The sequence below is a fragment of the Orcinus orca genome, chromosome 11 (assembly GCF_937001465.1).
Source record: "Orcinus orca chromosome 11, mOrcOrc1.1, whole genome shotgun sequence".
NCBI classification, from domain to species: Eukaryota; Metazoa; Chordata; class Mammalia; order Artiodactyla; family Delphinidae; genus Orcinus; species Orcinus orca.
This window is the reverse complement of record NC_064569.1, coordinates 7869939-7886539: the sequence shown is the minus strand read 5'-3', so window position 1 is coordinate 7886539 and position 16601 is coordinate 7869939. Positions and strand designations below refer to the sequence as shown.

General features: G+C 44.4%; 2 protein-coding genes and 1 pseudogene across 11 annotated transcripts in view; 2 read left to right on the top strand and 1 right to left on the bottom strand.

Annotated features, from left to right (window-relative positions):
- Window positions 1-4: 4 nt before the first annotated feature.
- Window positions 5-10963, top strand: M6PR (mannose-6-phosphate receptor, cation dependent). 3 transcript variants are annotated; one of them, XM_049694898.1, is made up of 8 exons: window positions 104-415; window positions 5507-5680; window positions 6466-6632; window positions 7679-7788; window positions 8065-8195; window positions 8749-8875; window positions 9335-9453; window positions 10441-10963. In XM_049694898.1, exons 2-8 carry the CDS (start codon window positions 5508-5510, stop codon window positions 10598-10600), a joined length of 987 nt encoding a protein of 328 aa, XP_049550855.1. In that variant the 5' UTR covers window positions 104-415; window position 5507; the 3' UTR covers window positions 10601-10963. The 3 variants fall into 3 exon arrangements, with proteins under 3 accessions (XP_004281209.1, XP_049550855.1, XP_033264035.1); XM_033408144.2 differs by having other exon boundaries at window positions 109-465; XM_004281161.3 differs by having other exon boundaries at window positions 5-465; window positions 9335-10963.
- LOC117197138 (40S ribosomal protein S6-like) lies at window positions 472-5500 on the top strand (annotated as a pseudogene).
- Window positions 10408-16601, bottom strand: part of PHC1 (polyhomeotic homolog 1) — a 57643-nt gene continuing 51449 nt past the window's right edge. For all 8 annotated transcript variants that reach the window (XM_033408140.2, XM_033408141.2, XM_049694882.1 and 5 more), the window contains 6 exons: window positions 16228-16439; window positions 15512-15626; window positions 14554-14662; window positions 14196-14346; window positions 13499-13730; window positions 10408-12034 (listed from right to left, as the gene is read on the bottom strand). In XM_033408140.2, the coding sequence (XP_033264031.1) occupies window positions 11880-12034; window positions 13499-13730; window positions 14196-14346; window positions 14554-14662; window positions 15512-15626; window positions 16228-16439 (974 nt within the window). In that variant the 3' untranslated portion in view covers window positions 10408-11879. The remainder of the gene's footprint in view (window positions 12035-13498; window positions 13731-14195; window positions 14347-14553; window positions 14663-15511; window positions 15627-16227; window positions 16440-16601) is intronic.

The following is a 16601-nucleotide window of genomic DNA, read 5'->3' as shown; positions in this document are numbered from 1 at the left end:
TGACCCCCGCGTGACCCCGCGTGACAGGGGCCCGAGCCGAAAGGCCAGGAGGTGGGAGTCTGGGACCCCAGTCAGGAGAAAGGCGACCCGCAAAGGTGGAACTAAACTTGCAAATCTCGATAGGGATTGGAGTTGATGCCGCGAGGGCGGAGCCTAAGGCCCACGGTCCTGGCCAATCAGCGTCCGGGATGATCTGAGAGGCCGGGAAGGGGAAAGCAGCGAAACGGTTCTACCGTGACAGGCCGCGGGGTCTAGTGGGAGGAGCAGTTGCCCAGCGGCCGCCCGGCACTTCCTGTTTCCGGTTCCCGGAGTGCAGCCCAGCGAGGCGCTCGTGGGGTCGCTGGCTCTGCCGCGAGCTCTGGAACCGGGGTCTGCGGCCGGCCCCTCGCTGGTGCTGTCTCCCAGCCGCGAGCAGGTACTCGGCCGGGGATTCTGAGCTGTGGCTGCTCCCTTTGCCTGTGACACGTGAGTATGAGGGGCGTGGAGGAGTGGGCTGGAGAGCGCTCACCCCTCGTGGCTGTGACGGGGGCCGGGATTGCTGAGTCTCCCTTGGCCCGGGTTCTAGCCCCAAAATCCAGCTAAGGAGCCCGAGGGTAGAAAGGCGGAGGCGTAAGGTTGGGGAGTTACAGAGTCGCCAAGGGAGTGAGGGAGAAAGGATCTCCAAGACCAGAGTTTGGAAGGCAGGGAAAGGAAGGTCGCTAAGTCTGGAGTCTGTTCGAGGTGTTACTGGATACCCGTAGACGGGATTTTGGCCCGCATCGTAGAGGGAGGTCAGGTGGCATCATTTGTAGAGGGTATGGCCCTAAGCATTTGCAAAGTCGGGAGACTAGACGGGACGCGAATGTCTGGAAGCCTGGAAGAAGTTTGAGGGAGATGAGTGTATGGTACGAAGAGTCGCCAATAGAGGGATTTGCGTTCCTTTTTGGAGAGAGCTTCCGCCCTTGGGCTAGAGCTGCTTTCTTAAGTCTTTTCAACCTTGGGCGGTTCAGCTAGTTAGGGCTGCTCTTCTGAAAGTGTGGGCTGCTGGAGACAGGAGATAAGGGCCGTCGCCATCAGAAATGAGCCAGAGAGAAGAAAGTAGAAATTCCACCGAAAAACAGAAAATGGTCATGGCTAGTCTGGGGGAAGTGAGTGGTACAGAGGCCTAGTGATGTAAAGTGTTTCCCAATTCCTGACTTAGTCATTGGTCATCCCATTGGAGGAGAATTTTTTAGCCTTAACTGTATGGATCTATCGTTGTAGAACAAGAAAATTGAAAGGAATTTTTCAAAATCTTTAAGTCCTGCCGCTTGTTTCCAAAGTATCTAGGACAAACTCTTGCATCTTGAGAATCTAATTGTAGCACAATTAGATGTAAAAGGGGACTACCCAGCCCTTGGATTTCATACTCTTACGAATACACTTTTGCACTCCTTTATTTATCAGAAAATAGCTTTATACCATGACTCATTCAAGTTGCCTTACTAATAACTTCATACACGTTTAATACTTGTATAACCTAAGGCAAGTAACTTAAGCTCTGTAGGAATCAATTTCCTCATCTGTAAAATGGGAGAAATTATATCTACTTTTCTGGGTTGTGAAGATTGATGAACATAATCTAGGTAAAGCACTTAGAGCATATGCCACTGAATTAAAGAGAAGCAGCTCAAACGTAGCCAACTCTTAAGCAGGAAATAGAAGAATATATCTCTTTTTATCTCCTATCTTTTTGAAACAATAATTAAATGAAAGCTAGTTTGACTCAACTAATGCTGGCTGCAGGGTGTTCAGCCCTTCATCCTTTTGCAGTTTTGTGAGAGTCTTTGTTCTAATTTGGGAAAAGAAATCATCAACTGTTAACAGATAAGGAACTAACTTTGAAACCAAAGAACACAGTCTTGTGTGTGAGCATCCCTCCAGAAAATGGTCCTGGATAAAAGAATATTGAAAGCACAGAAAGTTGAAATTTCAAATTGGGTCCTGCAAGAATATAAAGAAAATGTCATGCTTAATCAATCTACTAAAAGGAGCCTCTTATTTTAGTCAGCTGGTCAGGTTGTGTGGATCAGTGAGTGAATTTAGAGAAGGTAGGAGTTTGAGGTCTGGGTTCTTTATTCTGCCTCCTGTTTAGTGAACCATGTGAGGAGTCACTTCCCCTTCTTGCTTTGTCAAAATGAAAGCAAGACTTTGACTGCCTACTCTGATCTCTAGAAAACTTAATGTGAAAGGAATGGTTAAGTGTAGACCATGAGCTCAGAGCTGCACTATCTGGTTCACGCCACTAGCTGTGTCTAGTTTTCTCCTCTGTAAAATAAGGACAGTCGTATTTACTGCATAGGGTTTTTGTAAGGCTTAACTGGTTAATGTATGTTAAATGCCTAGCAAAAGGCAAGCACTCTATTAAGTGTTTCCTGTTGATGCTTTGTATGTGTTTATGGGAGCCTCAGACTTTGTGGCTGGCTATACTTATTCTATGGAAACACCTTATTAATATTACTACAATTAATTGATGTTTGGAGTACACCAAGTCGGGGAGATGACTTCCCAAGTATTGGTTGCCCTAGTGGAATGTGGGAAACGGAATGTCAAATGTGGGACTTCCCAGGTGGCGCAGTGGTTAAGAGTCCACCTGCCAATGCAGGGGACACGTGTTTGATCCCTGGTCCGGGAAGATCCCACATGCCGCAGAGCAACTAAGCCCGTGCACCACAACTACTGAAGTCCACGCGCCTAGAGCCCGTGCTCCACAACAAGAGAAGCCACCGCAATGAGAAGCCCACGCACTGCAACAAAGAGTAGCCCCCGCTCACCGCAACTAGAGAAAGCCCGCGCTCAGTAATGAAGACCCAACACAGCCAAAAATAAATAAATAAAATAAATTTTAAAAAAAGAATGTCAAATGTAAGTTCATTTAGCTCTTTATCATGGTGCCTCAGAGGCAGTTGGCCACTTCAGGATGAAGTTGAACATCTCTTTCCCAGCCAATGGCTGCCAGAAACTCATTGAAGTGGACGATGAACAAAAACTTCATACCTTTTGTAAGAAGCATATGGCCACAAAAGTTGCTGCTAATGCTCTGGGTGAAGAATGGAAGGGTTATGTGGTCTGAATCGGTGGGAACAACAAACAAGGTTTTCCCCATGAAGCAGGTGTCTGGACCCATGGTAGAGTCTACCCGCTACTGAATAAGGGGCATTCCTGTTACAGACCAAGGAGGACTGGAGAAAGAAAGCACAGATCTGTACGGGGTTACATTGTGGATGCCAATCTGAGTGTTCTCAATTTGGTCATAGTGGAAAAAGGGGAGAAGCATATTCCTGGACTCACAACTTCGCCTCGTCAGCTGGGGCCCAAAAGAGCTAGCAGAATCCACAAACTTTTCAGTCTCTCTCTATGTCCGCCGGCATATTGTGAGAGAAAACCCCTAAACAAAGAGGGTAGGAAACCTAGGACCAAAGCACACAAGACTCAGCGTCTTGTTACTCCACGTGTTCTGCAACACAAACGTCAGCATATTGCTCTGAAGAAACAGCATACTAAGAAAATAAGGAAGAGGCTGCAGGATATGCTAAACTCTTGGCCAAGAGAATGAAGGAGGCCAAAGAAAAACAACAGGAACAGATTGCCAAGAGACGGAGGCTGTCCTCTGAGAGCTTCTACCTCTAAGTCTGAGTCCAGTCAAAAATGACATGTTCTAAGAGTAACAAATAAATGAGATCAGACATCTAAAAAAAAATGTAAGTTTGTTTAGGAAAGTGGAGAAAATTTATTCAGGTACCTATTAGTACCCATTAAATTCTGCCTGTTTTAACTTTTATATGCTAAAAATGCAGTGGAGTCAGTGGACCAGCATGACAAAGAATTAGAGGACTTTAAAAGAGTATTCAAACCGAAGTCCAGACTTGTAGTATGGAAGCATTTTATCATAAGTGAGAAAAATTTGGAAGAATTGAATCTTTGTATCAGAAAAATTGGTGATACTGTTATAAAATTAACAAGTAGTGATGGCCTAAGGGATCATTAATGGATACCAAAGTGATTTCTTTTGAAAGGGTAAATCAGTGTATCCTGGGTATAAAGATGGAATTAGAGAAAAGAAAATGAGTTTGGGAAACAGCCGCACGCTGCCATTCCTAAAGCAGTACAAGCATCAGATGAATTGGATTTGCTAAATTGTAAAGTGACGTGATGAATTCCTAGAGTTATCAGCAATTGGAAGCTAGAAACTCTTGAGGTTCATGACTGTAGAGCCTGAGGTGGGTTTTGGAATACTTATTCAAACCACTCATTTGGACCTAGTGAATTTTGTTCTTCCTATCATTTAAATGATTGAATGATTTTTCAGAGGTGAGACATCAGAACAGGTAGATGTCGAGTTTTAGGTGCTGTGGCAGTGTTTCTCTCTGTTCATCATTCTTATGGTGAATATGAACAAAGACTGTTAGATGCTCCTGAATATTAAAATGAGGACTTAGGTCCCAAAGTATTCAAGTCTTTTTCTCTATTTTACATCTTTCTTAATAACTTCCAACTAGCCCTTATCAAGTGTCAATTGTAATTCGAGAATTATCTTATGGAGGGCCACTGGTTTAAGCAGTATTTATGAACCAGTATTGAACTCTAAATAATGAGACATCTTAATCTAATTTCTTGCCAAATGGTAAAGAGGCAAGGATGTCTCCACCAGGCTGTCATAATTTAATTCTTTTTGTTCTTTCCTTTCCCTCTTCTCAGCCCCATAGTTTGTTCTGAAGGACTTACCTATGAATTAGACTGAAAGTGATTGATATATAGAGAGAGTTTCCCGACACAGGTGATAGATACATATGTGCATGTGTGTATATATATATATATGTATATCTGTATATGGGTTTCCTAACACAGGTGCTCTTGGCACAGAGATATTAAAAGGTAATGTTTGTTGCATATGCCAAAGAATCTTATAGTTTCTGCATAATCAAAATACTGTTCATTGGTCACACTTAAGTATTGTCTAGGCCATTGATTGGTTCTTCTGACAGTTTCTAGGACCAAAAATGTGTTTTTCTCCCAATACAGCTTAGAAGTCTAGATATTCTTTTTTTGTGCGCACCTTGCAGAAATCTCAACAACAATCTATAGACACTAACTCTTCACCAAGGCCAATCAATGTTGTCCTCTTTGTTGAATGTACATGAAAGGGGCACGAGAAGGAGGTGACCAGTGGTGTCAAGCAAGGGAGTCAGCTAGGAAGAAGCTTTTGAAATAAGTTTTAAAAAGAAAAAGAGAAACCTGGAGACTTAAGGTTCCAATTCTGAATATTAAATAATGGAGAAAACAGAATTTGAAATGGAGACAAGAAAATAAAGCCCAACATCATAATAATGAAGAAAACTGGCTAGTGTAAAATAATAGGTGGTGGGTGGAAGATTAAAAGGTTAAAAAAATACCATTCATTTATGACACATTCATATGCTTTCTTTCTTTCCCTTCTCTCCTGATCCTCTCCCTCTTTCCCTAACACACGCACTTCATCTCCCAAAAGGATGTTCCCCCTCTACAGCTCCTGGATGACTGGCCTGCTGCTGCTGCTGGCCGTGGCAGTAAGAGAATCCTGGCAGACCGAAGAAAAAACATGCGACCTGGTAGGAGAAAAGGATAAAGAGTCAGAGAAAGAGTTGGCTCTACTGAAGAGGCTGACACCGCTGTTTAACAAAAGGTAAATGAGAAGAATCTTAAAGGGCTTGAGGAGCTAACTTTATTAAAGAATCTCTTCCTCCTCTTACTGATTTTATTTTAGTATTTTATTTAGTAGTATTTAGTACTGATTTTATTCCCCCCCCCAAACACAGGGGGGATACATGTATCATAACCTCCTCTGAGAGACGGTTCTAATGTGAACTTTAGCAATATTAGTCTTATTTGGCCGTGCTATCTTGCTTTCCTTCATGATATAGAGCACATGCTCAGCCCAGTGTTCAGCAGCCATGTGCAGGTACCTTATGCAGAAGAGTAGCGGTTTCCAAGACTGGATCCAAGAAACCAGCTCATAGGAACTAAAAAGCATTATTTGATGCCTCGATATTTAGAAGTATCAGAATAACATATTTAGGCCTGCTGCATCATCGTAAGTGTCAGGAATCTTCTGGTATATAAATCTGAAGATAATCTTTAAGGAAGGAGGGTGTATCTCATGAACACAGACCCTTACTCAAGGGGAAGTAGTAATGTTTTAGCATAGTCTAGAGCAATTATTCTAGAAATATCTAGAATACTAGCTGTCTTGGATGCTGTATTTTAATCAGTCATCATCAACAGATAGGGTGTTCTGTCTGGGTCATGGATATCTCATGATGCAACAGATATTATTCACTAGGACGTTTAGCCGTGACATCAGATAAATAAGTTGAGTGCACCATTGTTGTTGTTGTTAAAAAGGAAACTGCTCTTCCTAAGGCTGACAGCTGTAACTGTCCTCTTCCTTCTCCTCACTTCTCCTCACAGCTTTGAGAGCACCGTGGGCCAGGGCCCAGACATGTATATCTACATGTTCCGGGTGTGCCGAGAAGCTGGCAACCACACCTCTGGGGCAGGCCTGGTGCAGATCAACAAAAGTAATGGGAAGGAGACAGTAGTAGGGAGACTCAACAGGACTCAGATCTTCAATGGAAGTAAGATTCTCCCTGTTGATCAGTTAATTGAATCCCTCTGATAATCCTGTATGTCTCAGCCCTTCCCAGGCTCTTCAGTGTACCATACGGTATGTGTGGTTCAGCTCATCTGAGATACCCGCAAACCACAGGATACCTAGTTCCACAGCTCCTCCACAGCCAAGGCTCAGGACATTTATGTGTTTGTTTTAAAGTGAGATCAAGCTTTTTTGCAAACCAGTCAGTCTACAAAAATTTCCCCACCATCTTGAGTTATGTTGATAATATTTCTCAAAAATCATAAAATCATATTGCTGGAAAGGACTATGTGAGCAACTGTGGTCTATTTTCCTCCCTTAAGCAGATAAATAAATTATTCACTGCACATTGTTGCTCCTATAAATAACATAATAAAAAACAACGTCAAGAGTTTGGGGCTAGAGGTCAGAAGACTGGATTTTTGATCCAGCTCATATTTATTTGTCCTGTGACTTTGAAAAATCATTTCACCTTTTTGATTTTGTTTTCTCATATGCAAAATTGGAAGCACAGTCCTTACCTGATTCACCTCATGTGATTATTGATCAAATGATACTTTGCAAAAGAAATTTGAACACAGTAAATACTAAAGAAGGAAAAATGCCCCTCAGTCTTCAAAATCATCCACTTTGAATTTATCTGTGGTGACTTTATGATCTTAGGCTTTCCCTTGCCACCAAGTAATTGGATGGAACCTCTCCTTTTGATGTTAGCAGGTATTCGGAAAATGAGTCATGATTAAGGTATGGATCATAATTGTATTTGCACTGTCAGTTGCCTTAATTTTTGTGGAAAATTAAGGTTATTCTTGTATGACTGTCTGATTCTTAGTCGTCTTAATAAGGGAACACATAGCTGTTATAAAGGAGCAAGGTTTAGCTGCTGTTTCTGGTATACAGAGCTCATCCTGAAAGGGTTATTTTAATTACAGCCAATTTCATTGAACTCACTTCCACTCTACCACAGTGCCCAGGTCTGCCTCTGCTTTTCCCGCACCCCAAAGCTCCGTTTTCCTTGTTCCTCCTCAGGTAATTGGATCATGCTGATCTATAAAGGGGGTGATGAATATGACAGTCACTGTGGCAAGGAGCAGCGTCGGGCAGTGGTGATGATCTCCTGCAATCGACACACCCTAGCGGTGAGGCACCCTGGGGCCTAGGAGCCTAGAGGAAATGAAAGGACTGGCCTGAGGTGGGAGAGACTGTCCAGAGGGAACAAGATAATTGGGACCGAGGAGATAAAACGAGAAGTTCAGCTTTTCCCTGAGTCATAGGCACCCGTGTTCCATCATACATGGAAGAGGAGGTTTTGAACCAGGAGAAAGCAAATGTTTTGGGGGTTTTGGGGGTTTGTGCTTTTTTCAGACAGGTGTCAGACACAACATAAATGTTGTGTTCTGTCCTCTTGTCATCAGGACAATTTTAACCCTGTGTTTGAGGAGCGAGGCAAAGTCCAAGACTGTTTCTACCTCTTTGAGATAGACAGCAGCCTGGCCTGTTCCCCAGAGATCTCCCACCTCAGCGTGGGTTCTATCTTACTTGTCACGTGAGTACGTTTTCCTTTATCAGTCCAAACCTTTTTTTTTTTTAAACTCCACAATTACTTGGAGGTCTATAGGTACAAATAGTGTGTGTGCATGTATATGTTATACTATAATTTGTAAAAATCCTCTTTAAACTCTGTGCAAGTTTTAAAAAATGACTTAATGTTTTGGCCCCAATAAATATTTGCATTTGGATGTAGGGTTTTTTCCCTACTGGAGGGCTAGACAGTTTTTAATATGCTGCCATTAGATTATTCGAACTTTTAAAGAAATGGAGTTGTGTATCTAATGGTGACTGTTCTCAGCCCTAAGTCAGAGTCACAAACTGTCTTATTTTATTCTGATCATTTTGGTTTTCTCAGACTGACACTCTAATTGGTTTTCTAAGGACCTACCAACCCCCTTGTTCATTCAACTGACTACCCTTTTTTTTTCCTTTCATTTTTATGGAACACAGCTTAGGAAGTAGGTAACAATGAATATAGAGATTATCTTTAGTTTCTGAGTCTTACTATTTCTTGGTTTTTGAGTATAGATGTCTTTCTCTCTCAATAGGTTTGCATCGCTGATCGCCGTCTATATCATCGGGGGGTTCCTGTACCAGCGACTGGTGATGGGAGCCAAAGGAATGGAGCAGTTTCCCCACTTGGCCTTCTGGCAGGATCTTGGCAACCTGGTAGCAGTAAGTAACAGGGCAGCTGGCTGAGTCCGTGGCCTACAGACAAGGTTGAATGACCAGCCATCCTAGTTTGCCCAGACTGAGGGGTTTCCTGAGACACAGGACATTGGGTGCTAAAACCACAAAAGTCCCAGCAAACCAAGACAGTTGGTTGCCCTAGTACAGATAAGCAACATAGCATCTTAGTGTCTGGCCTTGTTAAGGCTTGGCTGGAAGAGCAGTCCTTTTCCTGAGATTTGGGAGCCTGATACAGCTCTTAAGGGGCCTAGGTGAGGAAAGGGTGAGGCCAAGTTAGAACCTGTCTGTTCTTCCCCACATTCAATTTAAGCTGATCCTTGGAGCTTTGGGGTTTTCTCTTCATTATCCCTGGAGAAAACCAGTTCCTGCCACATTCTTGGACCGTATCACCTGAAAGCTGCTGATTTCAAATGATTGTTTCCTTCCTTTCCTTTCCCCCTACAGGATGGTTGTGACTTTGTGTGCCGATCTAAACCCCGAAACGTGCCTGCTGCGTATCGTGGTGTGGGGGATGACCAGCTGGGGGAGGAGTCGGAAGAAAGGGATGATCATTTATTACCGATGTGATTGCACTTTAAATGTCCGGCTTCTTCAGCCCCCAAACCAAAGCATCCTCAGCCAGGTTTCTTAAGCAGCCTCCGCTCCAGTCTCTCATCTCACCCTTAATATTGCTCTTGCTTTCCGGTTTGCTTTTGGTTTGCATCCACTTGTCAGTAGTAGAAATGCCTTCCCTTTGTTCCCTATTTGTTTTCCCTCCTGAGAGGTACAGTTGTAGGACAGAGATAATATAATAGGGCCAATGACAGCAGAGGCTGTTGCACTGTCTTTTGGTATCAGAAAGTACAAGTAGGGGAGTTATCATGAGCAAAAGGGTATGGCAGGCTCCCTGACCCTTCCTTTTTTAAACAGATTTTCACAAGTTTTTGAGACACTGGATTTAATTTAAAAAAAAAAAGGCAAAGAAACATTATTTATACAAGGTTTGATTGCTTTCATGCTGTTGCTCTGTACCCTACAGTATAGTCTCCATGAGAATCTGGATGTAATTTCTTGCTGCTTGGAACTATTTTGCAGTGATTACTTGGTTGTAGTCCAAGTACTGCCATTTGGTTTGAGCCTGGTGATGTCGTAGACTTAATTCTCCCACCTCTGGAATTAGGATGGGAAAATTTGAAATTTCCCAATTAGAGGATTACAAGGTACCATACATCATTTGCTGGCATTGGAGTGACTTTATAGCTGGAGCTAGGACCTGGATTGTAGTCTAAAGTTATTGGTCCATCTGCAGCCAAAATGCCTAATCCAGAAGTCCAGTCCATTGGAAAGGGACATTGAAATTGACCTCCTGTGCTGCCGGGGTTCCAGAAAAGGGAAGTCTGTTTACCTTGGTAGTGGGATCTCCTTGATGACTTTCTTCTCCCACTTGCAGTCAAAGCTGGTGAAACTTTTCTTACTCCTAAAACATTCCCTGTATCAGTATTTCTAAACATGTTGCACTTTCCTTCATAGGCATGTCATTTTGACTTTTTTTTTTTTTTTTTTGCCCCCAGTCTTCTGGAAAGGGAATGGAGGCAGAAGTGGGACATCCAGGGCTCTGCCACCTTCCGCCCTGGCTGCGGCGGCTGCAGCACTTGTCCCTTTTTCTGGCTCAGGGACGTGTCTTCTTGCCCACGACATTACTTCTGTGGGGAGACGGTCTTAATCTTCTGATGCTTCCACCTTTCTGTTCAGGCCGTGTGCCCAGAAACCTGGCCTGATCTTTGTGTGATAGTGAGCCTGGGCCACTGAAGAGTAACATGGCTCCACTGGACACAGGAGGATGGAATCAATAGGCAGGGGCCTTTTTTAGCCTTTAGAGAAGGAAATGAAATGATTTCATCTTTGGACTTTTAAATACTATTGGAATGATTTTTTTTCTTCTTTCTAAACAGGGAAAATAATGTTATAAAAGCATCTTTTTTGTTATTTGTTTGCATCCCTCCCCCACACTCTGGTGTTTTAAAAATGCAAAAAATATATGTATACATTTTTTTGTACAAAAACACTTAAAAGATTAAAAAGAAAAACACGTTGGCCTAGTCATTTGTGTGAAAGAAGAGGGTAGATACACTGGAATGATGGAGTAACAGACAACTGAGACCAATTTTCATCCTTTTACTGAGGAGGAAAAAAAATATTTAATATTTTTGTTGTATAAGGTATAGCGCCTAAGGCAGGTACTTCTATTCCTGACCTCAGTCCCACGCGCTCCTGCTTTATAAAGCTATAGGACAGAGCAGAGTTGGAATGGAAAAGAAAGGTGGGGTAGGAGACAACAGATAAACTGGAAAGGAGCAGGGGGATGCGGAAAGAAAGACAACAGCCACATGTGTGCCCAAAACTTTTAGTCCCTGCAGCAAATCAGAATGATGCCAACCCAGTCTCTACCCTGGCTGGTGACCCTGCCGTGGATGCAGGAGAAAATATCCAATACTAAGGGAGTGACAACAAAACTCTGGGCCACAGCTACAGTCACACGATCCAGAGGGAAGAGGGAGTGCCAGATTTTGCTACTTGTGTCACACAAGCTAGAAAACCCTAGCTCCCCCACTGCTGAGGCACACCTACACTCCACCCATTTCCTTGCCTCACCATACTGTACATTCCTCCTCTAGGAGAATTCTGACCCTGGCTAGACACTCCGCTCCGGGATAAGGCCAAGCAGTCCTAGTTCTCTAGACTGCCTCTTTTATAAAGATTGGATTAGGGTAGGTGAGAATCGTAAAGATTTAAAAAATAAAGTAGAACCCAGAGAAATGTCAAAGCTGCCACCATGTAGCACCAGCGACCAATTCTTGCACTTGTCTTCCCTGTCTCAGTAATCCCCTCTACAGAAGACATACAGAATTGGAACAGCTCTGTCTTCCCTGTGAAGTCTCTGCTGGCACCAGGTTATAACCTGGACAGTGGGGAGTGTCTGCCTTAGGCTGGTTTGTGCAAGAGGGCCACCTTAGGTCTCCTTGAGGACGTTTATCTTGGCGCAGATCTTGAGGGCAGGGCCCAGCTTGATGTTCATGGCACTCATAAGATGTTCCTCTTTAAGTAATAAAAGGGCCTGTCCATCAATCTCCTGGGAACGAAACTCCTCTGCAATCTCTTGGCAGCCTAGAAGGAAATGATGGGAATATGTATGAGAAACTACACGGTAGCACCAAAGTACTTGTCCTAAATTCAGTAATAACAGTGGCCTGACATGGCAAGCTTTGGAAGCAAAATGAAATCAGAGCAACTGGCTATTTATAAAAACAAAAAGAGTCAAGACGTGGACTTCCCTGGTGGCACAGTGGTTAAGAATCCGCCTGCCAATGCAGGGGACGTGGGTCCGATCCCTGGTCCGGGAAGATCCCACATGCCGCAAAGCAACTAAGCCCGTGTGCCACAACTACTGAGCCTGCGCTCTAGAGCCCGCAAGCCACAACCGCTGAGCCCACATGCTGCAACCGCTGAGGCCCACGCACCTAGAGCCCGTGCTCCACAACGAGAAGCCACCACAACGAGAAGCCCATGCACCGCAGCGAGGAGCGGCCCCTGCTTGCCACAACTAGAGAAAGCCCACGCGCAGCAATGAAGACCCAACGCAGCGGAAGTATTAACTATTTTTTTTTTTAAAAAAGAGCCAAGATAAAACACCTAAGTTGTTCAACCAGAGAGATACCTTCATTCAGATAACCTGAGGGGGGCAAAGGGAGGGAGCAATATATATATGTTTTCTTTGACACTGGCAAGAAAATCAAAGTTAAGAGCCGTCTTGACATCTTTAAGGGCCCAGAATTCAGACAAAATACCAAGAAGGGTAGGATGGTTTTCCTGCTGGAGAAAGCCATCCCTTTGTCAAGAATAGCTTATCTGCCAGTGCAGGGGACACGGGTTCGAGCCCTGGTCCGGGAAGATCCCACATGTCACGGAGCAACTAAGCCTGTGCGCCACAACTACTGAGCCTGCGCTCTAGAGCCCGTGTGCCACAACTACTCAGCCCGCGCACCTAGAGCAGCCCATGCTCCGCAACAAGAGAAGCCGCTGCAATGAGAAGCCCGTGCACCGCAGTGAGGAGCGGCCCCCGCTCGCCGCAACTAGAGAAAGCCCGCACACAGCAACGAAGACCCAACACAGCCAAAAATTATAAATTAAATAAATAAATTTATTTTTTAAAAAAAAAGAATAGCTTATAAATAATCCTGCCTTGAAGAGAGCAGGGCAACAATGGCCCATTATTTCCTAATCCCCTTCTCCGCTGAGAAAAGTCTTTTATCCATGGTGGGTATCCCAATTAATCACACATAAAAAAATACTTAAAAAATTATTGGTTAAGAATCATAGATGAAAATCAACTGTTGCAAAATTACTGACATAGCAGAGGACAGTCAACCCAGGAAAACTGGGAAACCAGGCTGTGGACAAAACCGGAATAAATACCAAGAGTAGAGCCTTCGTCATACCATACTTAAGCCTCTACTGCTTAAGTCCGTTACATTTCCAGTTACAAAAGCCCCTGTGGGATGACCTAAAGAAAACTGTAGGAAAATGAAGCAATATAGGTGACCTGGGTCCTGGTGGACAGGCCCGCGATACCTTGTAGAGAAGCAATAAACTCATACACCTCCTCTACGCTCCAACGGCTAGGATTACTGGACAGGAACACAGGGTTGATGCCATGTAATTCTGGTGTAGGCGGAGCTGTATTGGGGTTCCCCAGGTCACGTTCTCCATGCCCTGCTCGCACGGATAAAGGCCCAGGAGATGTTGGAGAGAGTGCTTCATCGTAACTGGAATTATCTGAACCCCGGCTAGAGTCCTCTTGACCCTACAGAAAAAAACGCAAAACAGGTCACAAGTAACAGTGTCATGAGGTTTCCCTCTCCTTTCCCCAGCCACCCTGGGTTTGGATTACTATCGGGCACAGAGGAAAAACTAATCTTAGCACAAGTGAAATAAGCTGTACTTCACGTGCAAATGCCCGACGTCACCAGTCCGCTCTCGAGTGCCTTTCAAGTATGAACTGTATCCCTCTCTCGGTTCTCCCCTTCTACCAACGACTGCCCTAGATTTTCCCTCCTCAAACACGGCATAAGGATTAACAGACAGGCAACCAGTAAGGTGAGAATAGACACAGAGGTCAGGATCTCTTGGAATTTGGAGTAAGGCAATCAACGCAAAACCGGAGTTCTGGTCTCATACTCATTTTAGCTGGGCAAAGGAACTGCCCCGTGGGGAAGAGGAAGGAAAAAGGCCCATTTCTGAGGTAGTGCGCCCCACACCGGCAGCTTACCCGGTGACGCTTGCCCTGGATCTTGGCACGGGCGATGTCGGAGGAGCTGCGGCGGGGTCCGCGCCGACGAACGCGGGCATAGTTGGCTTCTTGAAACTCTTTCATTTTTTTCCTCTTCAGCCGGAATTGGTGGCTACAGCTCACATTATACCTACGGGTCGGGGCACGTACAGGAGGTCATGAGTGCTACCAGAGAAGACCGCCTTGCTCCCCTGCACTAAATGTGAACTGGGATTTTAAGGGCCGATTTGGGGAAGGGAATGAAAGCAGAGGAGACATTAACTATGAGCCTTGAGCAGATCCTAGGGAAGGGGTGTAAGGTTAGATGGAGGGGTGTGAGGCGGGGTGCCTACAGTACCTCTTTGCGCAAGTCATGGAGCAGAATCTCTTGGAGCCGCGAAACTGCTCTGCAGGGGCGTACTTCCCACAGTACTCGCACTTCAGGAGGTTCGCCTTCTTATCGAGCTCTGGAAACAAGGCAGCGCAGGAGGGCTGCATCGGTTTCTGCTGCCACTCAGGCCCCCATCAGGCCCAGCGCTGGACTCTAATTACTCTCAGGGTTCCCCCCAAAGACCTACTCAACCTAATTGAGAATCTCCCTAAAACAAAGTTCAAGATCCAGAACCGTAAAGAACTGTCCCTCAAGAACATCACAGTCTTCCTAACCTTAAGCCAGACGATTTCCACTTTAAATGACTAATTTTATCCTGACTCATAATCTCAGATTTCAGACAAGACTGCATTTCTGAACAGGAGAGAGGAAAAGATTACTTAATGCCTGGAAAGACATAAGACCTCTCTCCCACAGAAGTTTCCAAAAGCAGGGGGGGAAATGTGAACAGGACTCCTTAACATGTAGTACAGAATCTAGAATAAGGAGAACTGGAAATTAAGATATAGCCTGTTTTGTTGTTTTTTTTTTTTTTTGGCTGCACCCTGCAACATGCAGGATCTTAGTTCCCCAACCAGGGATCAAACCCGTGCCCCCTGCAGTGGAAGCGTGGCGTCCTAACCACTGAACCGCCAGGGAATTCCCAGAAATAGCCTATTTTAGATCATCTTTTGAAAAATATATCCTTATAGTAAATAATTCAACAGATTACTCTCGCTTGATAAAATTCCCCTTAATTCTATCCTATGGAACAACTTCTGTGTGAGTCTACGTATTCTGTTATATGATGTGGTTTCTGGTTTCTCAGCGTGGATGGACTTCACGTAATTCCCACTTTAAATAGATAATTCCTATTTTACACTAAGTCCTCAAACACATCTCCATCAGCCTCCTTCCCCAGATGGGTCTCTAAATAAATACTTACCAGCAGATGGGCTGTCCCCACCTAAGGGGCCACCCGACTGATTCTCATTCAGCCCTGTCACGAGGCCAGTCTGCAGTGGCTTCTCAGACTCTTTCAGTAACTGAGAACAACCCACCTGTCCCAGAAAAAGGTTAGTTAAGTTAGCCTAATTCCTTTCTGCTTCCCTATAGCTTTCCCCACCATTTTTCACCACCATGTCTCTGCCCAGATTTCTGAGTTAATGACCAAGTCCAATGCAGAGAAAACCATTTTCAATACAGCAATCAAAAGCCTCTAACTGGCTTTTTTCAGATAAGCCACTGGAGAACAGGTTCCTACCTGGGTTCCCTATTTTGTCCTTTTCGTTCCTAAATTGTAGGGAACATACTAGGAGTCAAGATACTTGTGTTCTAAGTCCTGGTTCTGCAACTCATGGTATCCAGAACACTCTCTTAACTTCTCTACCACAATTTTCTTCCCTATAAAACAACCTAATTTGTCTAACTAAACACGACAGCTTTAGAGGTCACTTCCTTCCTTTTCTTCTCCTCTTCCCAACATTTTCACTTTCTAGTCTACATATTCTTTCTTCTCTTCACTTCCTTCTTTACAACTAACCATACAAACAACAGAATTGAACCATTCGCTAATAATTAAATAGTTCTGAGCCTTTTGATTTCGTGGAGTTTGAAAAGACAACAATCAGACCAAGCCCCGCCTTCTGGCCCTGCCCTCACCGGAAAAGGTTCTGCTCCTTCCTGGATAACGAAGCCTTCGATGATGTGGGTGAGAATCTGGGGCTTCACAATGGCCTGTGGGGGCTTGGAGTCACCCATCTGTCTGGACACCATGGCCAGCGTGGGAGGCGGTGCTGACGGGGCAGGAGCCAAGGCTACTACATCACTGCTTGGGGTACCAGCATTCACACTGGTCACTGGTTCAGCTTTGTCTGGAAAATAAACACAAGATTGAGGGACAGGTAGGGGATGACCTAGCTGATCCATCTATGAGCCAGGTCAGCCTGATCTTCCACAGTAATACATGTTCCCTTTTGATCATTCACCCTGGATTCCCCGTGTTTGGATCTACTCCACCAAGCCTACTGAGGCAG